Source organism: Oryctolagus cuniculus, chromosome 7 (assembly GCF_964237555.1).
Source record: "Oryctolagus cuniculus chromosome 7, mOryCun1.1, whole genome shotgun sequence".
NCBI classification, from domain to species: Eukaryota; Metazoa; Chordata; class Mammalia; order Lagomorpha; family Leporidae; genus Oryctolagus; species Oryctolagus cuniculus.
The window spans coordinates 40,957,331-40,983,494 of record NC_091438.1 but is presented as its reverse complement, the minus strand read 5'-3'; the positions used below and the strand labels follow the sequence as shown (position 1 = coordinate 40,983,494).

General features: G+C 57.7%; 1 protein-coding gene across 5 annotated transcripts in view; it reads left to right on the top strand.

Moving 5' to 3' along the window:
- Positions 1–25,203, top strand: part of KIRREL1 (kirre like nephrin family adhesion molecule 1) — a 102,283-nt gene extending 77,080 nt beyond the window's left edge. For 2 of the 5 annotated variants that reach the window (XM_070076876.1, XM_008264256.4), the window contains exons 2-15: positions 4,206–4,355; positions 6,050–6,199; positions 10,923–11,080; positions 13,054–13,204; positions 14,788–14,893; positions 14,995–15,143; positions 15,327–15,454; positions 16,086–16,260; positions 16,342–16,442; positions 17,861–18,059; positions 19,193–19,300; positions 19,460–19,599; positions 20,324–20,401; positions 20,608–25,203. In XM_070076876.1, the coding sequence (XP_069932977.1) occupies positions 4,337–4,355; positions 6,050–6,199; positions 10,923–11,080; positions 13,054–13,204; positions 14,788–14,893; positions 14,995–15,143; positions 15,327–15,454; positions 16,086–16,260; positions 16,342–16,442; positions 17,861–18,059; positions 19,193–19,300; positions 19,460–19,599; positions 20,324–20,401; positions 20,608–21,084 (2,139 nt within the window). In that variant the 5' untranslated portion in view covers positions 4,206–4,336 and the 3' untranslated portion in view covers positions 21,085–25,203. The remainder of the gene's footprint in view (positions 1–4,205; positions 4,356–6,049; positions 6,200–10,922; positions 11,081–13,053; positions 13,205–14,787; positions 14,894–14,994; positions 15,144–15,326; positions 15,455–16,085; positions 16,261–16,341; positions 16,443–17,860; positions 18,060–19,192; positions 19,301–19,459; positions 19,600–20,323; positions 20,402–20,607) is intronic. The other 3 variants (XM_008264257.4, XM_070076877.1, XM_070076875.1) reach the window with 3 other exon arrangements.
- The last annotated feature ends 961 nt before the right edge of the window (positions 25,204–26,164 follow it).

The following is a 26,164-nucleotide window of genomic DNA, read 5'->3' as shown; positions in this document are numbered from 1 at the left end:
CTCTCGGCGGATACAGCGGTGGGACACTGCTCTGTGTCCACTTCCTGGTTCCCCTCCCACCTAGCTGCTCACTCTGCAGGGAGCGAGTCCTCTGCATTTCTGTCTGGTGCAGGTTTTATTTCCTGGAAGTGGGTGCAGGCACAGGTATGGGACTGAAGTCTCACTCCCAGCTCAGGACAGGTCTGCCATGCGGCTGAGTGGTTGGGGGGGCCAGGTTCCCCGGCCCTGGAGGCTCGTGCCTGCTCAGTCACGTGTGTGCCACTTGCTAGGCTTCCTGATTGTCAAGGACACACCAGAGTCTCCCCCACTCCTTTCCTTTGTCACGCAGTCAGGGCACTGCTTCTGCCGAAGCTCTTGCGCTCCTGCACCTCTCTGCTCACCTTGCAGCTCTCCTCTGCCCCCCAGCACCGCGTCAGCGCCTGCCTGAGCCCAGAAGTGCACCCAGTTCTGCCCCAGCACAGCTCCCTCTGCTGGGACCGAGAACTCCCAAGCCCTTCAGCCTCCTGCCCTGCCTCTCCCACTGCTGAGGTCTGTGGGGGGTGGAACTCTACCTCCCTTTCTCGGGGGGGCTTTCACAAGGCAGGACTGTTGACCCCAGCATTTGCTCACTCCTGGTCTGTCATTCAACACTCATTCGGAACACCTGTGCCAGGTGGTGGGTTGTGGGCTGTGAGTGCATGGTCCAGCCTCAAGGAGTCACTGCTGGTGCCGGGCATGGGAGCCGTGAGGCTGGTGTGGTGTCATTGCTACCACATCAGAAGTGAGAAATGAGTCCCAAAGGGCTTTGAGGAAGTGCAGGTCAACCATGGAAGACTTCCCAGAGGAGGTGACTGTTTGAATCCCAAAGGAGGTAAGGGAGCAGTATGGTTCCCCTAGCCCCAGCGAAAGGCCTGCACAAGGGCCTGAGGAGAGACAGGTGCTCTTAGAGAGTAAAGAAAGAGAATGGGCATTGGTGAGGGCAGACTTGGGGCTTTTCCCTAATCGGGAGCCATGTTGGCACAGCCCCGGGCATCCGGACTCCATCTCGGATGCTGTCCTGGCTTCAGGGGGCTGATTTGGAAGCAGGACACAATGCCTGTGGCTTTTGCAGGCCCAGGATCTAGACTGCCTTCCCCAGGACCCCTCCATCGCCCCGCTACTCCAGACCCCTCGGCAGGGACATCGCCTCCATCCTCCTGTCTCTGAACTAAGCTACTTCAACCAGGCCTACACCTAGATAAAGTTTTACCCCAAAGTCCCCAGACAGACACCCCTGAGTATAAATAACGACCCCAGCTTCCATTTAGTGGGAATGTACACGGGGCTATCTCAGGCATGCAGCTCCCCCCGTCCCATCCTTCCACGTATGAAGAAGAAAAATGAAGCTTAGAGGGCCTGTCACTTGGCCAAGGTCACTCCGGAAGCTGCAGAGGCACAGTGTGAACCTTTGTCTCTGAAACTGATGCCCCTAGTACTTGAGTGTAGGGGCAAGCATGGTGGAGCAGTGGGATAAGCCACTGCCTGGGACACCCATATCCCCTGTCAGAGTGCCTGGTTGGAGTCCTGGCTGCTCTGGGTCTCTGATCCAGCTCCCTGCTAATGCACCTGGGAGGCACCTGGGGTTCCTGCCACCCAGGTGGGAGAACACGATGGAGTTCCTGGCTCCTGGCTTTGGCCTGGCCCAGCCCTGGCCATTGTGGGCATTTTGGGGTGTGAGCCAGGAGATGGGAAATCTCGGTCTCTCCTCTCTCTCTCTCTCTCCTCCTCTTCTTGCTCTCTTTGTCCTTCAAATAAATAAATCTTTTTTTAAAAAACATTTAAGCATACAGGGATCTTTGCAGGCCCTAGTCCAGACTTGTCACGGTGCAGGTGCGCGCAGAGGCCCTGAGGAGGAAGTAGCGAGTCCAAGGTCACAGCGCTCTTCACTCTGCAGACTGTGACGCCCCATGCTGCCCACCCCCATCCTGCCGCAGGGTCAGTGGCCTTGCACTCCGAGTGGACGGGGAACCAGCTGCTCACTGTACTCTCGAGACTTCACCAAGAGGCTCCATGCAGGGACGCTGTGGATAGGAATTCCATCTCTGAGCCAGGGCTCGCAGGCCACCCTACTCTCAAGCCCTTGACTTGGGCTCGGGGGGCCGGGGGAAGGAGAAATGTGAGTGTGGAGGGTTTGCAGCATGTAGCTGCACTAGAGAAATGCGCCAAGGATATGAATAAATTTGAATAATAATGAGGGCAATGCCTGAATTAATAATGCCGGCTGCTCACCTGACCCTCTCCTCCCCCAGGATCTCAGCACCTGCCACCCTAATCCCTCAGAATGTGGGTGAGCCTTACCCTTTCCTTCTTGGGAAGTCAGGTCAGCAGAATTGGGGAACCACTCACAGAGGATGACAGTGGGTCCTGGTTTCTAAAATCCTGACCCCCTGCAGACCCAAAGCGCTGAGTCGGCACTCTGGGCCAGGGTGGAGAAGCTGCCTGCCTCCCAGTGTATCCTGTCTGGCCATCAGTCCACTCCTGGCCCCTGCTGCCTCTTTCTCAGTCCCCTTTGTGTGCAGCAGCCAGCGTGGATGGATGTCAGGGTCCAGAGAGATCCAGCCGGAGGAGAGGGTCTCATTCCAGGGGAAGCGACAGAGCAGCGGCCCTGCCCCCTCTGCCCCACCTGCTGCCCTCTCCTAGCAAAGAAAACTATGGGTGTAAGCCCTGATGATTCGAGACTGGAGACCGTGTGAATAGAGCTGTGAAAGCACGGCTTAGTGATGGGGCCCAAGGGGCCCAGGAATTAGTCTAGGAGGACTTTCTGGAAGAGGGGAGCAGGAGACAGGTTTGGGAAGCAAGGAAAAAGTGGGGCTGAAGGAAAAAAAAAAAAAAAAAAAAAAAAAAAGAAGGGAGGGCATGCGACCAGGACCCAGCCTCTGCTGTGGTTAGAGGGAAGTCTTGGGATGGGAAGGGTTGAATTATGTTGGCCTACACACGGGTGATGGCAGGTCAGAGACGTTTGGGGAAGCTGGGTTTGGAAATGATTAGATTTGGGGACTGTGGCCTCTGCTTAGGAGCTGGGAGGGGAAGAAGGGGGAACAGCCCCTGAGTCCTGGGGGGGAACTGACTCTGGTTACCTTGGTGTGATTCACTGGAGGCATAGCAAGGAAGCCCCCCGTCTCCACCATCTCCCCCGTCCTATCTCCCTTCCTCGCCTTTCCCCAGGCTGGAGACCTGCAGCTCCCCAGCTCTGCACAGTGCCCAGGCTGCCCCACCACTGGAGCCGACCAGTGATGGTTGGTGTGGGTGGGTGGGAGCGGTGGGGGAGAGGAAGCCGCAATCCAATTCCCTGCTCCATTTAGGCTCCACAATTAAAGGCAATTACTCTGCAGTTCTCTAATCAAATGCTCCCGGGCTGAGCTGCCAGCCGGGCAGCCATGTGTAGCTCACAGCCATGGGGGAGAGTGGAACAAAGTCACACGGCCTCAGCTCCCGCCGTGCAGCAGGCCGCGTGTGTGCAGGTGTGTCGGTGCATGCACACCCATGCACTTGGGAACAAGGGGTAACACTTGGAGCAGGGCCAGCGTGCCAGGACGTGCGTGGACTAAGAGCACTTCTGTTAGGGATACTGTCCCCACCTTGGAAGCTTGTTAGCCATGTGGACGTTGGACATGCCTGTCCCACGGACTTTGCCCTTGCGCACCTTCCGGATGCTCCATGGGGGAGCGTCCTGGTGTAGATGCAAACTGGTGCTACCTCTCGTTGGCTCACATGATGCGTGTCCAGCTAGGGGCCATGGCACTTTCATGTGTGTGCGTTTCAGTCCTGAGCAGCATCACCAGCAGCCACTGTTAGGAACGCCTGGGTGTGGGGGTGAGACGGCAGGATGGCTCAGGCCCTAAGCGGAGCCCTGCCCTTGGGAAGTTCCTCGTCTTCTCCGTGGATCCCCGTGTCCTCCTTTGTGAAATGAGAGGCTTGCACTGGCCCCATCTCTAAGCCTTTACGTAACACTGCACCACTTTCCCTGACTGCTAAGCACTTCAGCTGCTGGAACCCATTCCCCTGGGTGGTGGAGGGAGGAACGAGCTAAAGGTTTAGAGGGCAGGGGTTGGGGCTGAAGTGGGGCAGGGGCCGTCTCCCCTCCCACCCCTTGCAGGCTGGGGGTGAGAGCCTGGGAGGGGTGGCCTCTCCGTGGAGCCCCTCTTCTCACTCATCTCCTGACCCAGTGCCGGCTTTGGCTTTGCCAGGGACCCAGACCCGCTTCAGCCAGGAGCCAGCCGACCAGACCGTGGTGGCCGGACAGCGGGCTGTGCTGCCCTGCGTGCTGCTCAACTACTCTGGGATCGTGCAATGGACCAAGGACGGACTGGCTCTGGGCATGGGCCAGGGCCTCAAAGGTGAGTCGGGGCTGCCCGGCCACCCCAGCACCCAGGCTGTTGGACGCTCGTCCCCTTCCTCCCACTCCCGGCACGGACTCCTGGACTCAGCATCCCTTGGTTTCCCCACCGCCTTCCTTCTTCCCTCCCTGTCCTGAGCTGTCTCTACCGCTTTCCTGCCCCGTGGACTGACTTGAGAACTCAGAGCCCAGGAGATGAAGGGAAACCAAGAGACCTTTACGAAGAAAGCTTCAGACGAGAGATAGACAGACACTGTGAGGGTTCCTACAGGCAGGCGGGGGTCAAGGAGGAGGGCCTGGGAGCCGGCAGCCCCCTGCAGGCGTTGGGGAGGGCACAGGGCACAGGCACCTTCTATGTTCTGCAAGAGCTCGTGCCCCGCGGGCTCTGCTCCGGCCTCTGTCCTCCCCCTGCCGGGGCGACACCTGCTCAGAGGCCAAAAGCTCAGTCTGATATCGGCCTGAGCGCTTATTTGCTTATTCACTCATTTAATAAGCATTTACTGAGCATCAACTGTGGAGCTGGCACTGAAGAAAACCCAGCGATTCAGTCAGAAACAGAAAACAAACCGACCTCCTAAAGCAAGTACTTGGAAAGCCTCCGGCAGAGTGGGCAGGAAGTCAGGACACCTGGGTTCTAGCCCCGCCTCCGCCGCCTGCCAGCTGGGCGGCCTGAGGAAAGCCACTTGGCCTCTCTGAGCCTGGGATTACTGACCTGGGAACCAGGCCTGGCTGTATAGGAGTCCATTGGTGGATCTTGGGCCCAGTGAGACATGATGAACTGGGAAGCACGTGGCTGCGAAGCACTGCAGTGGTGCAGGTGTGGCGGGAAGGGGGCTGTATATTTTTATTCCTGCTATTGAGGGGATGCAGGCTATTTGCTACGGGCTCCGTAGGTTTGCACAGGTAACAGAGAGCCCTCTGTATGAAGGAAGGAGACGGGCCTGGTGGAGGTATTGATGATAGAGAGAGGAACTAGGAGAGGGAGAGATCGATGGATATGGAGTGAGAAGAATCGATAGTCTCTGGACACAGGGAGACAATGGGAGGGAGCTGATGGCGGGGACGGGGGAGGAGGAGGGAGGGGGACAAGGGAGGCCAAATGGGAGAGGGCCAGAGGCACGGGGCCCAGAAGGGGGCTGCAGCAGGGAGCTGGCAGGACCCTGCCTCGCTTGTCCCTCCCGTGTGGGTGGGGGCGAGACCTCAGGCTGCCTCGCTTCTCTCTGCCTCTGCCCACAGAGCTGCCCCCAGTGAGCTCATGTCTGCGCTGCGATGCCCTAATTTCCACGCGCCCACACTCTCTCCCCCTCTCCCTTCCTCCCTGCTGTCTGCCTTTTTTTTTCCCCTTTCTCTCCTATCATTATGAAAGACATTTGTCTGCAAACAGCTTCGGAGATCTTGTCCGCTCCTGCTCATCTCCCTGCTTCTGCTCGCCCCGCGGTCCGCCCCTCCTGCTCCATCACTCCCAGCTCGCCACGGGGCGGGGAGAGTTGGGGGGCTGTGACATCACAGAGCCTGTGTCTGGGACCCCCTGGTCTCACCTGCCCGTGCTGTCCCCAGAGAGGGCGGAGGGAGGAGTGCTGGCCGGGCTGGGTGTGGGCCTATACCTGGGGGTGAGAGGTAGGGCACAGGGTGGTCCCCAAGCCGAGGCCCCCAGGCTGGGCCTCACCCTGGGCTTTGCCCTTTCTGTTTCCGCAGCCTGGCCGCGGTACCGGGTCGTGGGCTCTGCCGACTCCGGGCAGTACAACCTGGAGATCACAGACGCCGAGCTGTCTGACGACGCTGCTTACGAGTGCCAGGCCACGGAGGCCGCCCTGCGCTCCCGGCGGGCCAAACTCACCGTGCTCAGTAATGACGCAACGCCCTTCAGTGCCCTAAGCCCCTGACTCTCTGGCTCTCCGATCCCCTCTTTAACTTCCCAGCTTCTCCCTCTGTTTCTGGCCGCCATCCTGCCCCCACTGTCCCCGTGACCTCCCTGGTTTCCCCTCCCCAACTCCTCCTTTAACTTCTTCCAAAGTCAAGTGCATGTAGAGGAGAGTGGGCAGGGGATGTGGGCATTCACACTGGGAGGCACACAGCTGTGATGGAGACCCGGCCTCTCCTTTCCTTAGCTCCCTGGCCGGCAGGCTTGCTGGGGCGGGGGAGGGAGCTCCCCTTTCTCAGTCTCCAGAACCAGCTCCCTACTTGTCTCTCGCTCACACTGCCTCCAGCCCTTCCTCCCTGGGTTGCCTCCCTCAGTGCTCAGATTCCACCTGGGGGCCCCCTCAGAAAACAGGGGGAGCAGGCCTGGAGGGCTGAGACCAGGCGGCGGGGGGGCGGGCATGGAGCAGGGGTCCTGTGTGACTGGTCAGCCGTGGGAGGGCCTGTCTCTTGGAAGTCACGAGCCTGGCAGCAGCCCACGGGCGGGCGGACAGAGCAGATGTCCCTCTATGGTAACCCCCGGGGCCATTTGCATAATGAGAGGACAGCTCCAGCATGCAGCACCGGAATGAGGCCAGCTCCAGCTCGCCCCTTGCCCCTCGCCCCTCTGCCTGTCTCCAGGCCTGGTGCTCGGCGGCCCCCTGGCTCCCTCGGTCTTTCTGCTGCCTCCAGCTCTGCGGTGTCACTCGCTGTGCCTCTGCCTCTCCTGTGCTTTCCAAGTCTCCAGCTGAACTCTTCTACCCGTGATCCTCTGCCTGCTCTTTTGTCATCGACTCCATCCCTGTCTTCCCGCCTCCCTTTGATCTGTTTTGCTGCCCCTGTTTTCCCTCCTTCTGGCCGAAATCACTGCCGTGGGGGAAGCCTTCAGGGTGGATGGGAGAAGGGAGGGAGGAGGTGAGCTGAGCGAGCATGGACGCCGGCAAGTGTGCAGTCCGAGAGGAGGCTGTGAGCATGTGACAGGTTGAGTGCAGCAGGAAGAGTCTTCAGCTGCAGGGACCCCGGGGACCTGGGCACCTGTTGCACCCCAGCCATGTGGGCACCACCGCCCTGAGAGGGCCCTGCCCCTGGACACAGGTTTTCTTGGAGGCACGGCACCACCTGCTGCTCCCTGTAGACGGCACTGCCAGGTGCAGAGGTGTGGGCTGGTGTCTAGTGTCAGGACAGGGGAGGCTGGGGGACCGGGCTGCCCATTTCTATGCATGTGAAGGCCCTGAAGCACTAGGACTCAAGGCTGGTGGATGCCTTGTTTCTCCTCTGTAGGACTAAAATTGCAGGAATCAGCAAGGAGCAGGATTGGGATTAGAGTGCAAGAATTAGTCAACACCCTCATTGGAGTGTGGAGTCCACACACTGGAGCCCAGGAGACCCCCCCCCCCTTTTCTTCCTTATGTGTGCCCAGGAGAGCGCGCATCCTAACAAGGGGCCCAGATAGATGTCTCTCCTTTCTCCCTTCTACCTCAGCACACAGACACACCCAGAAACAAAATCCAACAGGCTCCTAGATGCTGCAGGAGGAGGCCTCAGAGTGGCGGCCAGTGGCCTGTCTCAATCAAGAAAGGCTTCTTGGGGGAGGAGAGAATGTCCTGGGAACCCTTGATGGCGGAATGCCTTGTTTAAAGGTTTGCAGGTCAATGAGGCAGAGCTCCACAAATGGGGGGGGGCTGGATACCGACTGGCTGTTGGGAGGGCCTGGTCGGTGTTGAGGATGTGGGCCTTCATAGAGCCTGTCGGGGCGCTCTGAAAGCATGAGAGGTAAAGGGAGAGGCCCCCAAAAGTAAGAAGGGAGACAGGGATGGTTAGCCTGCCTGGTCTCTGCATTCACTCTTCTCCCTCTATTAAGCCCTGGGACACCCTGTTGCCTGCACCAAACACAGGCAGGAGAAGGCATGACAGCCTCACACCCTCCCCTGCCTACCTGTCTGCCCGCCTACTGCAGCTGTGGCTGGTCACAGCCTGGGGACCCGGAGACCCGGCAGGGCAGGAAAGAGGAGTGGGCTGTCCTGGGATCTGGGATCAGCCTCCCTGCCCACCACCAGCCTCACAAACGACCCTCACCCCCAGCCGTCCTGGTCCCCCAGCTCCTCAGGTTGGCTCTTGCCTGAACAGCTTCCAATACAGCTGAACTGTGAGTGCAGCCCACCACGACTTCCGGTCCCCGCAGACGTGGAGTGCACAGCGCCCTCACTACTCACTGCAGTAACACCTGGGGTGCAGCATAGAGGAGCTGGGCTTTAGGGTCAGGCCGGCCTGGTTCCTGGCCCGGCTCTGCCTTTTCACTCACTCTGCTGTCCCCGAGCGATGGGCGTCACCTCCCCGAGCCTGGGCTCCTTATCTGTAAATTGAGGTTAATGATATTTACCGTGAAGGGGTTAATGAGATGCACTTGGTGGTGAGGATTAAATGAAATCATAGACACGAGCGCTTCAGCTGAGCTGGGCGGACGTGGAAATGGCTGCCTCTCACGTTACAGTTTGCAGCTGACTTCTCGTCCATGCGATCCTGTTCCCCACCGCAGTAACACCTCTCGGGGAGCCGGTGTCAACGCTGAAACTTTATACACGTGGAAACTGAGGCCACAGACACGGGCATGTGGACATCCACGATTAAGGCACAGGTGGTAAAAGCTTGCCCATCAGCACGTGGACTTGTTGTGGGCCTGCCCGGGCGTTCTCCCTGCGGGCTGAGCAGACGCCCCAGCAGCCTTGCCGTCCTTCGCCCCAGGTGCAGATGGCGATGATGGTGGGGAAATTCTAGAGAAAGGTGGGCTGGTGGCAGAGGAGACAGATGGACGTGTTCTGCCTGAACAGAGCAAAGGGAACATGACAGGGGCAGGCAGGAGACGCCTTCCCTTCCCTCCCGGGGGACTCCACACACCTGGGCACCTGGGTGTGGGCGGAGTCTCTGGGCAAGGACACTCAGCACTCCGCTCCTCCGGGCCCTGGCTCCTGGGCGTGGCAGCAAGGTATGGCCTTACAGAGGTCCGTCCCACCCCCCACTGACCCAGGGACCTGGGGTGGCAGCTCCTTGTCTCCTTCGCTACTTCCCTCCCCCACCCCTAAACCTGCACCCATCTGGCATTGGAACCAGATACAGCAGGGAGTAAGGAGGAGGCACAAGGGATTCAGAGGATGATTAACCTGCCAGGGGTCGGCTGTGGTGCTGGCCGCGTCCAGGCAAGGAAGCTAACACACCCCACCCACTGCACAGGGCCTGCACCTCCCAGCCCAGGGGCAGTGCCTCACCCTGACCTTCACGGGGGTGCAGTGAGGAGGCACTGTTCTCTGGTCTAAACAAAGACAAAACTAACAACCCCTGCAATTCAGTGACTTTAGTGACTCACCCAAGATCCCTGGGCAGGCCAACGGGAAGTTAATAGGATTTGAAACCAGGGCTGTAAACTCTGTGCACCTCATCCAGGAGATGGCTTAGCACACGGGGGTTGAACAGATCCCGGGGCCAGGCTGCAGGGGGTTTGTTTTAACTGGAAACCCAAGCATGCAACCCCTTAATCCAATAACTGCAGGACAGCCCTGCCCGCCCCCAGGGCTCCCAGGGCCTCTCACTACCCACTCTCAAGGGTTCCTCCTGGAAAACTCCCTCCGAGTTTTTTTTTTGTCTTTCCCAGAAAGGAGCAAACAAAATCCTTTCTCCTTTCTGGCTGATGAACACTGAGTGGGTAAGAAAGATTGTGATCAAAATCCTTCTGCCTTTATCCCACCCATCACCATTCATTCATTCAGCAGATACCCTTGCTGTCAAGGCAACACTGGGGTTGAGAGTAGGCAGCCCCTGCCCTCCGGAAACTTCCCATCTGATTCACCTGTGGGGCAGGTGAAACACCCCCCACCACCTGCTTGTAGCGTCAGCATTTAGCAAGGGCTCACATTGGCCACACTGCAGGCACTGGAGACCATCAGTAGTGAGACAGGTCCAGTGGGAACAGTTCTGGTTGGGGCAGGGACAGATAGTCATCAGATCCCCAGGGGATAGTGTAAAGAGTGCTGAGTGACTGGCTGGGACCAGCATGATGGGGAGGGGGGACACGGCCCGGAAAGCCTTAGTGCATCACTGGGTCTTGGGCAGGTGGGTGGCTCTTCAGCAGGAGCTATGGGGAAGGGCACGTCATGTGCAAACGCCAGCATCCGCAAGGATGAGGAGGCCAGGAACTGCAGGACTGAGCTCCAGGACCCTTGTACAAACACTCAGAACTCATGCCTGAGGCAGCTGTAGCCACTGAAGGTGTCTGAGCGAAGGAGTGGCCCAGTCGTAGCAGAGCTGTAGGCAAATGACGTGCTGGCAGTGGCACAGTGGAGCTGCTGTAACAGGCCCGCCCGTCTGGCTGCCCGCGAGCAGAGAGGCAGACAGGAAGGGATGGGCGTTAAGAGACCTGTGGAGGCAGCCACCTAGAGCCCAAATACTGAGATAGCGCAGAACCCCATCTGTCAGTAGGAGGCTTGAGCAGTGGTTGGGAGTGTAGTACCAGGAAACAGAGCAAGCTAAGACAGGAAAACCTGAGGGCCTGGGGAGCTGTGTGAGCCCAGGACCTTGGGTGAATCCACCATGGGAGCAGTAGTAGAGTGGCTGCAGGCAGGCCTGGGTGGCACCGCCCCGCCCACACCCTGGGCTGACTTGGCCACTCTGTCCCCCGCAGTCCCGCCGGAGGACACCCGGATTGACGGAGGCCCTGTGATTCTGCTGCAGGCAGGCACCCCCCACAACCTCACGTGCCGCGCCTTCAACGCCAAGCCTGCCGCAACCATCATCTGGTTCCGGGACGGGACGCAGCAGGAGGGCGCCGTGGCCAGCACGGTGAGGACTCTGCCCGCTCCCCCTGCTCCTCTCCGCCCAGCCTGTAGTTGCCTTTCTTTCCCACAGGGGTTCCACCACGGCTCGGGGGACACAGACGTGAGGAGGGGTCTTAGAGGGTGCCTGGGGCGACCCTCCCAATAGACCATTGGGCATCGTGAGGCATAGAGCAGGGAACTGGTTCCTGGGCTCGCCACCATTCTGTCCCTACGCAGAGACTAAGGAATAACAGTAATAATAAGTAATAACAGTAACCTACTTAGCTGTGCACGAGCACCTTAGGGAGGGACTCCCTTAATCCTCACCAGAGTCCCATAGAGTAGGTGTTACTTCCAGCTCACGGAGAGGAGGAAACTTGGGCCCGCTGTCCCCCACAGTCCTGCCAGACACTCGGATGGACAGAGGCCCCGTGATTCTGCTGCAGGCATGCCCCCCCCCTTTTCATGCCCATTTGAGACAGTAAAGGTTCAGGGTGGCACGGGGGAGACAGGGCTACTGCATGGCCAGGTCCTGTTCCAGGCCCAGAAGAGATGCACCCGTCTCTGTGATGAGGCCACAGACCTGACTTTGGTTCACAGCATAGTTCTCCTGGGCGGTTTGCAATATGTGAAACAACCGGAAGGTTCCTGGGACTGTATTCAGGGACCTTGGGTTGGACGGCATCGAGTGAGAGAGTTGGAGCCTCTGAGCCCCTTCCCCGCCCTCAAGGAGATTGTGATTCAACATTGAAACCCCCTGGAGCTGGCTTTGTGGCATAGCTGGTGAGGCCACTGCCTGTGATGCCAGCATCACAGTGCTGGTTCGAGTCCTGGCTGCTCCACTTCCAATCCAGCTCCCTGCTAATAGCCTGGGAAAGCAGTGGACGATGGCCCAAGTGTTCAGGCCCCTGCACCCACCGGGAGACCCGGGTGAAGTTCCTGGCTTCTGGCTTTGGCTTGCCTCAGCCCTGGCTGTTGCAACCATCTGGAAAGTGAACCAGTGGATGGAAGACCTCTCTCTTTCTCTCCCTCTCTGTAACTGTGACTTTCAAATAATCAAGTAAATCTTTTCTCTATATATAAACACTGAATCCTTCACACAGGACAGCAAACACAGCTGGATGTGCTGAGAGCTGTGCCCAGAACAGGTTGCAAAGGGTACCAGTTCAGGTTCAGGCTGGGAGAGTCGTGATGAGGCCTGGTTCAGCCCTGAAAGTCTTTGCAGAAGAGGAGGGGCTTGTACTGGACTCAGAGAATTCCAAGAATGAGACTCAGATCCAGAGGGAAAACTGTAACACAAACAGGGAACTCTAAGGCCAATTCTGGGCTTTAGCTAGTAACAGTATACCAGCCTTGGTCTGCCAGTTGTAACAAAGTTATCTAATGCAAGATACCAGTACTGCTGGGAGTGGTGAGCCTGAGAGGAGAAAATATGGAAACTCTCCATACTTTCTGTTCAGTTTTTCTGTATACTTTTTAAACTGCTCTAAAAAATAGTCAGGCATGGGGCCGGCGCCAAGATGCGCTAGGTTAATCCTCTGCCTGTGGTGCAGGTATCCCATATGGGTACCGGTTCTAGTCCCAGTTGCTCATCTTCCAATCCAGCTCTCTGCTATGGCCTGGGAAAGCAGTAGAAGATGGCCCAAGTCCTTGGGCCCCTGCACCCGTGTGGGAGACTGGAAAGAAGCACCTGGCTCCTAGCTTTGGATTGGCACAGCTCTGGCCATTGCGGCCATTTGGGGAGTGAACCAGAGAAAAGAAGACCTTTCTCTCTGTCACTCCCTCTCACTGTCTGTAACTCTACCTGTCAAATAAATAAATAAATAAAATCTTTTAAAAAAAATAGGTGCACACAGGGCAGAGGTTGGGGAGCAGAGGCAGCTGAACTTGAGGTTACAGTATTCCTGTAGCCAGAGCCCCACTCCGAGTCAGCTCACCTGGGCAGCAGGGGAGGGGGCTTTTAGCTTGACCTTGTCTGTCCGCCTCGTCCCGCCCCAGGAGCTGCTGAAGGATGGGAAGAGGGAGACCACCATCAGCCAGCTGCTCATTAACCCCACAGACCTGGACATCGGGCGCGTCTTCACCTGCCGCAGCGTGAATGAGGCCATCCCAAGTGGCAGGGAGACGTCTGTGGAGCTCGACGTGCACCGTGAGTGGGGTCCAGGAGCAGGCGGGCGCGGGGTGGTGAGGAGGGAACGCGGCGGCCTCGTGAGAAGCCAGAGACCCCAAGACAAAGGCTGCCGTCCCCCTGGACGCTGAGGGCTGGTAGAAGGGGCATCGGCCGTGGAGTCTGGTGGTCCCCGGTTCTGAGCCACTGTGTCATTTGGGGCAATGGTTTAATCTCTCTCAGCCTCGGTTTCCAACTCAGCTTACCTGGAGAAAGTATAATATGGACCTGTAATCTCTGATCCATGGTTCCAAAGAAAAAGCGATTTGGGAATTGGGCGTTGTGGCACAGAGGATTGGGCCCCCTCAGGGACCCCGACATCCCCATCTCCATCTCAGAGTGCTTGGGATCGAGTCTAGCTCCTGCTGATGTGTCTCAGAGGCAGCAGGTGATGGCCCAAGTACATGGGTTCCTGTCACCCAGGTGGGAGGCAGGGATGGAGTTGCTGACTCCTGGCTTTGGCCTGGCCCAGCCCTGGCTGTTAAGGGCATTTGGGGAGTGAACCGGTGGATGGAAGATCTGTCACTCTGCTTTTCAAATTAATAAATAAATCTCTTAAAAATAATAATAGTTAAAGTGATGTGCTGGGCAGACCTGAGCTGGGGCTCTTCATAGTCTTGGCATAGTGGCCGTATGTGTCACTGCAGATGCATTAATGTGTGTGACTGTGGGGTGTCCCCAGACACCTCGGGGGGGGTGTCTGTGGCCTTATGCATAGCATTTTCTTTGTAAAATTTGAAAAATTCCAAATTCTGAAACATGTCCAATTCCAAGGGTTGAAAGTAAGGGATTATGAGGGGGCCGGTGCCATGGCGCACTAGGTTAATCTTCCGCCTGCAGCGCTGGCATCCCATTTGGGTGCCGGTTCTAGTCCCGGTTGCTCCTCTTCCAGTCCAGCTCTCTGCTGTGGCCCAGGAAGACAGTGGAGGATGGCCCGAGTGCTTGGGCCCTGCACCCTCATGGGAGACCAGGAGGAAGCACCTGGCTCCTGGCTTCGGATTGGTGCAGCGCCGGCCGTAGCAGCCATTTTGGGGGTGAACCAATGGAAGGAAGACTTTTCTCTCTGTCTCTCCATTGTCTATAACTCTGCCTGTCAAATAAATAAAAAATAAATTTTAAAAATTTTAAAAATCAAAAAAGAAAGTAAGGGATTGTGGACCTGTCCCTGCTTCCTGAGGCTGTGAGCATTAAACAGCCTAAGAGCACTCAGCATGGAGTGTGCTTACTGTGTAGGGGCTCAACAACACTCTCCGAAAACACAGGGAAACAAATGTAGGGGTGGGGGGCAATTGAAGATGCTTTCCTTGAGCGCAGCGAGCCCACACTGACGCCTAGTGGCCACAGCAGGTCATTACATCGGTTGATCAGTTGATGACTTCAGAACCATCCTTGGTGGTCACCCCTACCTTGAGGCTCCCTAGAGGCTCCACATGGAAAGGCAGGGAAGACAGCTTAGTTGTTGGAGCTGATCTGCAAACTCAGATTCCTAGATCACCCCAAGTGATGAGGTCTGAGTGTGCAAGGGAGGGACGGAGGACTCTGACTTCCTGTGGCCTGCTTTGCAGATCCTCCTACAGTGACCTTGTCCATCGAGCCCCAGACAGTGCAGGAGGGTGAGCGTGTCATCTTCACGTGCCAGGCCACTGCCAACCCTGAGATCCTGGGCTACAGGTGAAGAAGGGGCTGGGTGGGAGTGCTTCAGGGAGGCCAGGATGGTGGTGGTGGGGGTGGCTTGGAGCCCTGATCCCACCTCTGGGCATTGTCCTCCCCAGGTGGGCCAAGGGGGGCTTCCTGATCGAGGACGCCCACGAGAGTCGCTACGAGACGAATGTCGATTATTCCTTCTTCACGGAGCCCGTGTCTTGTGAGGTCCACAACAAAGTGGGAAGCACCAACGTCAGCACCTTGGTGAACGTCCACTGTGAGTGGCTGGACGGCAGGGCTGAGCAGGGAGCAGGGCCTTGGGGGGGACGTGGCGGGGGGCCTGTGTAGCAAGAGGAGACAGGAGTGGACTTGAGGGGCTCACAGAGCAGGAGGAGGACCCTGACTGCCAGAGACCCCCGGTGAGCTTGAGGCCCTGACAAGTTGCCTCTGTCCACCTCAGTTGCTCCCCGGATCGTAGTGGACCCCAAGCCTACAACCACAGACATCGGCTCCGACGTGACCCTCACCTGTGTGTGGGTTGGGAATCCCCCGCTCACCCTCACCTGGACCAAGAAGGACTCCAACATGGTGAGACTCGTCCTGCTCTTCCCGAGTGCTGGGCGGAAGCGGAGTGGGTGTCGGGGACGGGGTGGGGGCGGCTAAGGGGCTGGGCGGGGGTCGGTCCGTCCTCTTCAGGTAGAACCTGGGATCTTTTTCGCATCTTGGGATTTTGAGGGCAAGGACAGTGCTTGCAGGCAGCTCCGCCCCTTGTCACAGGACTGCAGGCCAGTTCAGAGGCCGTGGGAGGGGCAGGCTGCAGGGAGGCTGCTGCAGGGTGAAACGCACATGAACGCTGCACAGGACAGGCAGGCAGCTGGGGCGATCCCCTCGAGGAGCTTGGATTCTGTAGCTCGAGAGAGACCCTCGGAGTCAGTGTGGTCCGGGGTTACACGAAGAAATTTCAGGGGAAAGTGCCCTGCCTCGTTAGACAGTGGAAACGGGAGAGCAGGTTGGAGGAGGCCGTGTCCTTGTACAAACACTGCAGCCTTCCCCTGCCCACTGCGGCCTCCACGCCACCCCTGTCCATTCTTGCAAACTGTTGAGGGGCAGGGCGGGGACTGAACAGACTCGGGAACCCCATTTCCCTTCTGGAAATTCACGTGTGGTCCTTCCTGCTTTCTTTCCAATGCCTCCAATGCGGGGGCCCTCACCGACCTAGGGGCCCAGGCCTCCTGGCTCCCCACCCGAGGCTGCTCTCTCTGCCCAGGTCCTGAGTAACAGCAACCAGCTGCTGCTGAAGTCCGTGACCCAGGCGGACGCTGGCACCTACACCTGCCGGGCCATCGTGCCTCGGATCGGCGTGGCTGAGCGAGAGGTGCCACTTTACGTGAATGGTGAGTAGCCCGAGCGGCCCTGAGGCCTGGGTGGGTGGCGCTGCAGGCTCTGACTGGCCTGCTGGGTCTTCTCGCTCGCAGGGCCCCCCATCATCTCCAGCGAGGCGGTGCAGTACGCTGTTAGGGGTGACGGCGGCAAGGTGGAGTGTTTCATCGGGAGCACCCCACCCCCGGACCGCATCGTGAGTGCTGGCAACCCCCCACCCCACCCCCCCACCATCGACTCTCCACTCCTGCCCAGCCGCCTCTCCCTTCCTCTGGCTTCACACCTCCGATTTCCACATCCCTTGTCTGTACTTCTAATCCTCCACCTTCGTCCCCTGTGTCCCTTTACCTGCTCGGATCCCGCCTCCTCTCTCACACCTTGTGTGACCTTGAGCACTTGACTTAGCGTGATGAGCCTCATTTTCCTCTTTTGCAAAACCGAGGCCGTAACCCCTGCCTGACGGGGTTGCTGAGAAGTCCCTGTAGCAACAGGTGTGGCACCTGGCACTCGGTTCCTTGTCACTGCTCCTCCCTGCCGCCCTTGGAAATGCTCCTTCTGCTCCCGCCTCCCTGACTCGGTTACCCCTGACCCTTCCCCTGATCCCTCCTCTCCCCCCCCACCTCGGCCTGCTCCCCCCATCCGTTCCCGCTCCCCACCCTGCCCTGCTCTTCCCTCCTTCCTCCTGCCTTCCTCCTTCCTACCAGCCCGCTCGCCACCACCTCCCTCCTCCCTCCTCTCCCCCACACCATGAGCCATTAATTCCTTCCGTGACCATTAACCGTCAAACCCCTCATCACATTTAATGACCATTTGGCTAACTCCAGGGCTGCCCAGGGACACTCCATTACCACGGCCGCCCGGGCAGCGGGCGGCTGGGCTCCCCGGGGGCTCTCCTCGCAGAGCGGGAAGATTGATCTCTGGAAAGGAGCCAGCTCTCAGCTGCTCCCCTCCCTTAGGCTACACTCGGAGGGGGGCCCCTGTGGGGGGTCCTGCAGTGGGAAGTCAGGGAGGAGGGGTGGGTCCAGGGGGCTCTTCTCTGGGCCCTGCCATCCTGAGAGCCTTGGATGAGTCTTCAGAGCCAGCTAGCAGGTTCCTGTGCATTGGTTAAGGCGCGGCTAAGAGTTGGGTTGTGTTTAGTTACAATCACAGAGCGGATGAACTAGAAGAAACCTTGAGCAGTGTCCAGTACTCGCCTGGTTCTCTCATATCACAGATAAAGGAATGGCGGCCTAGAGAGGGAGAGGAGAGGGAGGCCCCACAGGGACTTGGAGGGAGACCCAGGGGGTCCCAGACGTCGGATCGTTGGACCAGCTGCACCCACATCACATGGGGTCATTAGAAAGACAGCGGTCCTCGGCCTTTCCCCGGCGGTTCCCGTTTGAATCTCCCTAGGAGGTGTGACGTCAGCCACGTGTGGGAGCCACTGCTCCCCCAAGTGAGGCTGGGTGCCGAGGGTTTGAGGCGGTAGATATGACAGACTCCTTCCAGGGTGAGTGTTGGGTCGAGCTGAAGACCCACACGGCACTGGAGAGTGAGGGTGCCTTGAGGGTGACGCCTTAGACATGTGCTTCTGCCACCTGCCCCCTTAACTCCTCTGTGTGCTCCCCACCGCAGGCCTGGGCATGGAAGGAGAACTTCCTGGAGGTGGGGACCCTGGAGCGCTACACGGTGGAGAGGACCAACTCAGGCAGCGGCGTGCTGTCCACACTCACCATCAACAACGTCATGGAGGCCGACTTCCAGACACACTACAACTGCACGGCCTGGAACAGCTTCGGGCCTGGCACGGCCATCATCCAGCTAGAGGAGCGAGGTGACTGGCTGTGCCGGTGTCCGCCAGGGTGCAGGGCAGCCTGGTGGTCGGGGTGGGGACAGGGCGGTTCTCCAAGGGCAAGAACTCTTAGTGGTCTGCAGGGTTGCTCACTCCATGGACGTTTCTTGAGCGTCTCTGTGGGCCGGGCTCCACACCAGGGGCTGCAGGGGGCAGCTGAGAGCAAGACCGAGCCCCTGCACTCAAGAAGCGTCCAGTGTGGAGGAGGAACTTGCAACAAATGAACCCAGACGGACCAAGGGAGTACCACTGCCCGTCTCACCGGGTTGCTGAGGGTGCCCCAGTGCCCAGGGCAGGATAGGTGCTCATTTTCATTCCCTTGCAGCTCCAGGAATTCTTAGTCTGATGGGAGAGACGTGACCCCCTCTCCCCGGGCACTTGAAGCCCAACGGAGGTGTTATTACTTTAACCTTTGGAAGCTCCCGGGTCTGATGAGGGAGGGATAGCTTTGGTTTGTTCATTTATGTCTTGAGAGCTAGCCACCTGACATAGGAGCTGGGGAGCCTTGTGGGAAATGGCTGGAGATCTGCAGGGTGAACCAGGAGGACAGAGTGGAAGAGCAATGGGGGGCTCCTCAGGGAGGGGTCCCAGAGGGGAAGAACTGTAGGCAGGCTCTGGGCCCCATGAGGACTGCGAGGAAGACAGGCTGTGGAGCCCGGCCCACAGAGGCTGAAGTCAGGACTCCTGAGCTCCCGCTCAGCTCTGGGAAGCCCGGGGAATTAAGGAAGGCTGGGCCTTGGCTGAACAGGTGCAGATGGGGAAGTGGGCAAGGGGGTCGGAGCACAGATGGTTTGCAGCTGAAACACAGGCCCCGTCCGGGAAGGAGGGACCGCCCCTCGCGGCAGGTGGGCTGAAGAAGAGGAATGGTCTGAGGCCAGGGTCACGTGGATGCCTCCCCTGCAGGGATGAGACAGTGAGCTCAGCTCTCATCAAGCTGAAGCACAGACCCAAATGCAAACACATCCGTCCCCTTCTTCTCAAATCCAGCCTTGATTTAAACCTAACACGGCTCACAAAATCAGGAAACCTTAGCCCCGTCCGCCGTGCAGAGCCCGAAGCTCGTGTCCCCATGAGCCTCTGCATGACCCCTCCTCCTTTCATTCCCCCACCGGAAGAGGTGCTGCCTGTAGGCATCATCGCTGGGGCCACCATCGGCGCGGGCATCCTGCTCATCTTCTTCTTCATCGCCTTGGTGTTCTTCCTCTACCGGCGCCGCAAAGGCAGTGAGTGTGGGCCCCACGCGGCCGCGGCCCTCCCCTCCCGTCCCAGGGCACACAGCAGGCAGCGCCTCCCAGGGTGGGGTTGGGTAGGAATGTAGCTGAGCTCCCCAGCCCCGAGGCCAGCAGAAAGCGACTAGTCCAGGCTGCCCCCACCTGTTCCAGGTCGCAAGGACGTGACCTTGAGGAAGCTGGATATCAAGGTAGAGACGGTGAACCGAGAGCCACTCACGATGCATTCTGATCGGGAGGACGACACGGCCAGCGTCTCCACAGCCACCCGGGTCATGAAGGCCATCTACTCGGTGAGGGTCTCCTCCCTCAGGCTGTTAGGACCAGCTGCACCCCAGCTCTCTTAACCACTGCTGTTATTCTCTTCTCCCTGGTCCTGCCACACACACACGCACACATGCACACATGCACACCGCACCCCAGGGAGAGACAAAGTCTTCCATCGGCTAGTTCACTCCCCAAATGGCTGCAACAGTCAGAGCTGGGCTGATCCAAAGCCAGGAGCTTCTTCTAGGTCTCCCACATGGGTGCAGGAGCCCAAACACTTGGGCTGTCTTCAGCTGCTTTCCCAGGTGCATTAACAGGGAGCTGGATCGGAAGTAGAACAGCCAGGACTCAAACTGGTGTCCATACAGGATGCTGGCACTGCAGGTGGAGGCTTAGCCCACCCTGCCCCAGAGCCAGCCCCTACATCCATCCTTTCCATCGCAGAGTCGGAGATAGGACTTGTGTTCCTGACGTAAACGCCTCTTCGCTGAGATGAACAAACCAACCCACAGAGGGCAGAGACAGACCCAAGGCCACACTGCCCTTTAGCAACAGATTTAGCGCTAGAACCCAGTCCCTGGCCCCTTCCATCACATCCCGGAGCCTCTGCCGGGGGGATGCAGAACTCAAGTGTGCCCTTGACCCCAGACCCTTGCTGTTAGCAGGAGGCCTCTGGGCACGGGGAGGAGGTTGGCGAGGGGGATAACAACAGGCCCTGTCTTCTGACCCCTCACCCCTGCTGCTGTGCAGTCCTTTAAGGATGATGTGGACCTGAAGCAGGACCTGCGCTGCGACACCATCGACACCCGGGAGGAGTATGAGATGAAGGTGGGGCCGTGTGCGTGGCCTGGGGGTGGAGGGGAGGACAGGGCAGGGAGGAGGGGTCCAGAGGGTGACTGAAGGAACAGGGGCATGGGTGGGTACCAGAAGGAAACATGGGGAGAACAAGAGGAGGCAGCTGGACAGCCACAGGGAGACCTGATCCCCTGAGAGGGAACTTCTGTCTCCATCCTCCTCTCTCCTTGTGCCCCCAGGACCCCACCAACGGCTACTACAACGTGCGTGCCCACGAGGACCGCCCATCTTCCAGGGCGGTGCTCTATGCTGACTACCGTGCCCCTGGCCCTGCCCGCTTCGATGGCCGCCCCTCGTCCCGTCTCTCCCACTCCAGCGGCTATGCCCAGCTCAACACCTACAGCCGGGCCCCTGCCTCTGACTACGGCCCTGAGCCCACCGCCGCTGGCCCTGCTGCCCCAGCGGGCACCGACACAGCCAGCCAGCTGTCCTTTGAGAACTATGAGAAGTTCAACTCCCACCCCTTCCCTGGGGCAGCCGGGTACCCCACCTACCGGCTGGGCTATCCCCAGGCCCCCACCTCCGGCTTGGAGCGGACCCCGTATGAGGCGTACGACCCCATTGGCAAGTACGCCACGGCCACTCGGTTCTCCTACACCTCCCAGCACTCGGACTACGGGCAGCGATTCCAGCAGCGCATGCAGACTCACGTGTAGGGGCCCGAGCCCGGCTGGGGCGTCTCTGCGGGGCAGAGGAGGCTTCACAGCTGTTCCCTGATATTCAGGGGCATTGCTCGTTGCTCCCTGCTCGGACCAGCCTTCCTCCTCCCGCGTGGCAGGTGGGGAGCAGGTCTCCCAGAAACACCACGTCCCGAGGATGGTGCTCCGTGCATGCCCCAGCCTCCTGGGCCTGCCCTTCCCTTTTCCTCGGGAGGACGTATCTCTTCTGAACTGTGCTCTTGCCTGACGCCAGCATGGGGACAGGGAAGGAGAAGGTTGGGGAGAGCAGAGGGGGCACTTTTTAGCATTCCTTTTCCGTCCCACCCCTCTGGTCGTCTGTGAGTGGGAAAGGGGGGTCAGGCTTCGGCGGGGAAGACATGAAGTATGGGGAGTGGGTGGCTTGGGCACAGACAGGTGGAACGTACGATGCCCCGGCCAGTCCTGTTTGCATTCATGCCCAGAGTGCATCTTGCCCTCTTTAGGAGACTGCAGAAGGGACCTTGGATTTACTTAGCTCTTGTCTGCAGAACAGCCCTGGTACTGAGTTCAAGTCTAGCCCTCATGCAGCTGAGGCCAAAGTGCAGAATAACCTGGCTGCCCACTGTGGATCCAGGAGCCCCCAGTCACACTGCCCCCTTTTCTTCCCGCGCTGTGCTGGGGACAACCAGACCCATCTGCATCTTCATGAAGAGAGAAAGGTCAGGATCAGGACCTGATTGGCCAGCCAGGGACGGCTGTGGCTTGCACGGCGGTTTGTGGCACCAACCCTAGGGGAGCCCTCTTCTCTGCCCCACTTCCTGGCTTTAACTCTTGAGCTTGTGTGGGGTGGCGTGCTGTGCTATAGGGTATTTTGCAAAGACAACCTCATTTGGAAAACTGAACGATGAAAACCTCATTTGGGAAAAAAAAAAAAAAAAAAAAAAAAAAAACCTGTAGGGATTTCCCCACCCAAAATACAAGTCCCAGTGGAAAGGAAAGGGGGGCACCTGTTCTCCACCAGGCTCCTAATTCCCTCCATTGCTCTTTCCGTCTCCAAGCACTTTGATTGCATTTTTATACATTCAGGTGGAGGCTCGGGTGAGGGAGGGGCCCTGGGTCTCCGGCTCTGCCGCCCTCCCTGAGACCCCACCAGCTGGTCAGAGACCACCCTCCAGGGGACATGGGAGATGTTCTCTTGAGACAGGTTTTGGTTTAATGTCTTTGTGTTTTATGTTGTCTTCTTGGACCAATCAGATTCCTTCTTCCACTGTCAGTGCCTTGAGTGTCCAGCTTTGGCTGACCGGCCCTGTGTGGGCAGGTGTGCGGGGAGCAGGGACGTTAATAGGGTTAGGGGAGAGACTCACGGCGCGGGGGCCTGGAGAGGAAGTGGGCCGGGAAATGGCCCTGCTGCGGGGGGACCTCGTGCTGACGGGGAGAAGGCACTGCGGAAGGGCAAGCAGGCGCCCCACAGTCCGTGCCCTCTGCACATGCGCGCCCGCACACATTCCACCCGACCAAAGAGAACGCGGGCTTCTGAAAGAACCTGGCCTGCTGCCCCTGCCTCGCTTCCGAGGAAGCAGCGCCTGGAGTCTCTTCGTCTCCCCGGCTGTGCAGCCCGCCAGCCCAGTGGGAGGAGGGGGGCGCCTGCGGTGCAATTCCCAGAATGCTCCTTGCCCTTTCTCGGTGGTCACCATTCATTAGTCATGTTCACTTTAATGAGTTACATGCTCATCAGCCACGGGCCATCACCATCCTTACGGATGGGCCTGTGGGGTGACATTCTCAGCCATCCTCTTGCGGGTGATCCGCGGATAATGCCCAGGGAGCAAGCAGCTCCGCCTCCAGCCTCTGGGGCAGCCCTGTGGAAGCGGCCCTACTGGGGGCATTTCAGGCTGTTCCCAGCTGCCTTCCACCCCTGGAAGCCCAGACTTCCTGCAGAGTCCTTCATGAGCTTGCCCTGGGAAGGTCTGCTAAGAGAGCAGGTCCCTGTGCAGACAAATTCATACAAATTTTGATTGTTTGCGCAAAAACCGGAAGCCATGGGTAATCCCGGTACAGCCTAAAGGTGGTAACTTTTTAAACAGGAATATTCCAAAACACACTCGTTTGTATTTTGGGTTTGGCCAGATTCTCTTACTTCTCTCTTTCTGGTTAAGTATCAGGTCCTTTCTGTTGAGCGGATGGAGGGGACGGACCCAGGGTCACAAGGTAACTCAGCTAATGCGGAGACTTGCAGAGAAAGGAAGCTCCTTAGCTGATTAGCTGGGACCTCTTGGGTGTCACAAGCGCCAGGCAGGGGACAGGGAGGCATCTGCAGCCCAGACAGTCTGTGCTGTCTGCAGCTTGCACTCTGGTATGTTTGGAATCTGGATCGGGACCCGAGGCCAGGCCATACGGAACAGCTTTCTTTCCCAGGGCACAGAAGGTGGTTTGGCTGCAGAGCTGTGTTTAAGGCTGGAGCCCCAGTCTGTCCTTGATGATCCTGGTCATCTTGACTTTTCTTGTTTCAGTAGGAAGAGCAAGGGCCTGGAGGTCAGGAGACCCGGAACCCAGTTCTGAAGCTGCCATTTGCTGAGTGGCTTGACTTAACCATACGCTCACTGCCCCCCGGATCTGTGGCCTGGGAAGGGTTTCACAGACCCAGAGCTCTCCTGCTTTGGCTGTGTTATTTTGCTGAGGCTGGGGTGGGGAGCTGGGTAACTGTTGAAATAATCTGGGCTTCACTATTCTGTCAGAAGTGTTGTGAGTGAATTTCCATCAGGAACCCTTTTATCCCAGACAGCAACAAATGCACACCCAAGACCTCAGAATGGAACTGATGCGGGGTCATCCTTTGGCAATCGGGTTATCTGTGCTGCTCCTGCTCAGGTCAGGCAGGTTTGCAAAGCGATCCATGGCGCAGGCCCAGGCAGGGCTGGGTGAGTCTCACCGAGTGCTGAGGTTTTAGGCAGCCGCTTCTGTGTGTGGGAAATAGAAGCAGCTGTCCCTTACCCGGGTCTCCAGGGCCACCATCCTCATTATTGCACCATGAAGCCTGCAGTCCAGGGTGACTGAACCAGAGGACCGGGAGAGAACACAGCCGATCCTTCCATGAAGGGACAGGTTAGAAGTGGAGCTGGGGGCTGGGCTCCCAGTCTCAGAATCTGTAGATTTCACCCACATATGTGGCAATGTTGAGCCCTCTGGGTTTCAAAGACCCACGTTAAAGCCCAGTGGAGTGAACTGACTGACACACTGCCTCATTCTCCTGTCCCCATGGCTGGGCTCCAGGGCCACCCTGGCTTCTCTGGTCCTGGTGCAGGTGACCCAAGCCGCATCACTGCTCTGTGTTCCCCGTATGAGATAGTCGCTGGAAGGAACAGGGAAGCCCTGAGCCCTGCCAAGCCCTGGCAAGGAGGAAAATGGGAACACAAGTGCACAGACCAAGGGATGTCACTGGCAAAGCATTTATTTTTGTGAAGAGGCTTTAAAATTAGCATTTAAATATCCCATTCCCTTCTGCCTCCCTTAATCCCCACTTCCGTATTTCTCCCTGTCTCCTGCAGGCCAGACTGTGAAAGGCATTGGCTTGGTCCTGACACCACCCCGGCTGGTGGAGAGGACTTGGGAGATTGGAGGGGGAGGGTGTGGAGAATCCCATTTTATTGCATCACTGTGAGGGAGCTCCAGGCCCTGTCCCTGGAGAAATCATTGCTGCACAGAAGTCACAGGCCATACTGGGCAGTTCTGGCACTCGCCTGCCCTGAAAAACCAGAGTCATGATAATAATAACTTCATCTGCATTGAACGATCACTCATTTCTACCAGCTGTTTCCTGCCCTCCTTTTCCTCTCTGCTGTCCCCAGCCACTGGCCTCTGCGAGTGTTGGTGGTCCCCAGGCTCTTCTGTTAGCTTCTGGAACTCTTCAGATGCTACCCCCAGAATTCCCTAGTCGCTGATCGAATCTGTGTCGGCACAGGCCTGTCAGCAGCTGTGAGCCAGCTAGCTGTTGCCTCCAGCTCCGCCAGGCAGGCCCAGAGCTCCCTGTGGTCGCCTTCTCTGTCCCAGCCACTTTTGGAATTACAACCTCTATTTCTGGCTCCAGTTGAATTTTTCTGCACCCAAACCCCAATAATAAATGAATCCATGACGATAAGAGGAGAGAAGAAAAATATTATTTTTGTTAGGACAAACCATCGTAGATTTTTAGCAATGTGTATCTGTGTGTCCCTCACACCTTTTCCTATTCTGCCTTTTTTTTTCTTTTTTTTAAATATTATGTACTATATTTTTAGTCTCAAACACACTATATATTATATATATTTAATTTTTATATATATATAAATATAAATGTTTTAAAAATTACTCTGTTTTGTGTTATTTGGTGCATAAGCAGCTTTAAAAAAAGCCTGCCTGGTTCTGAGTAAACCAGGCCACGTTTGGGGGAAAGATTTTGGGTTAAGGTTGCAGAAACTGGAATCTGTGTCACCTCCAGGCTGTGTGATAAACACCATTTTATTCACCAGTTTGTGCCTTGCAGAACCCTGAGGCCAGTTGTAGCAGTCCAGGGACAAACAGCTAGAAGCTCCCTGTTTTTGGAATATAGCATCGGCATGTGTGCCAAATCTGATTATGGGGAGGAAAAGAGGGGAGACTCTTGAGTTTGGGATTGGGATCCCAAAGGAATTGGGAGTGGGTACACAGTCCGGTTTGTTTCATTTGGTTTGGGTTAAAAACGAAGTTGTCAGACCTGCACGCTTTTGAACCTGTTGTAAAGCAGCAGGGAAGAGCAGGTGTTGCAGCCCTGCCCACACAGAGACCATCCTGCCGAGAATCCCAAATGCTCTCCGTCGGGTGGCACTGGCAAGGATTCCGCTGAGCTCATTTCCCAGCAGTGTTTGAGGACACCTGAAATTGTTTTCAGATAATGTTTTGGAAGGCTGTCAATCATTAGGAGAAATACAAGGGTTTATTGTTTTTGCTATCCAGTTAACAACCAAGCAGACTCAAAGTGGCTCACAGCAGCTTGTTTGTGCACAAGGGACACAGAATACGGCGAGGCAGAGATAGGATATAAAAGCTAAGAAGAAATACGTGAGAGAGAACGTAATCCATTTCC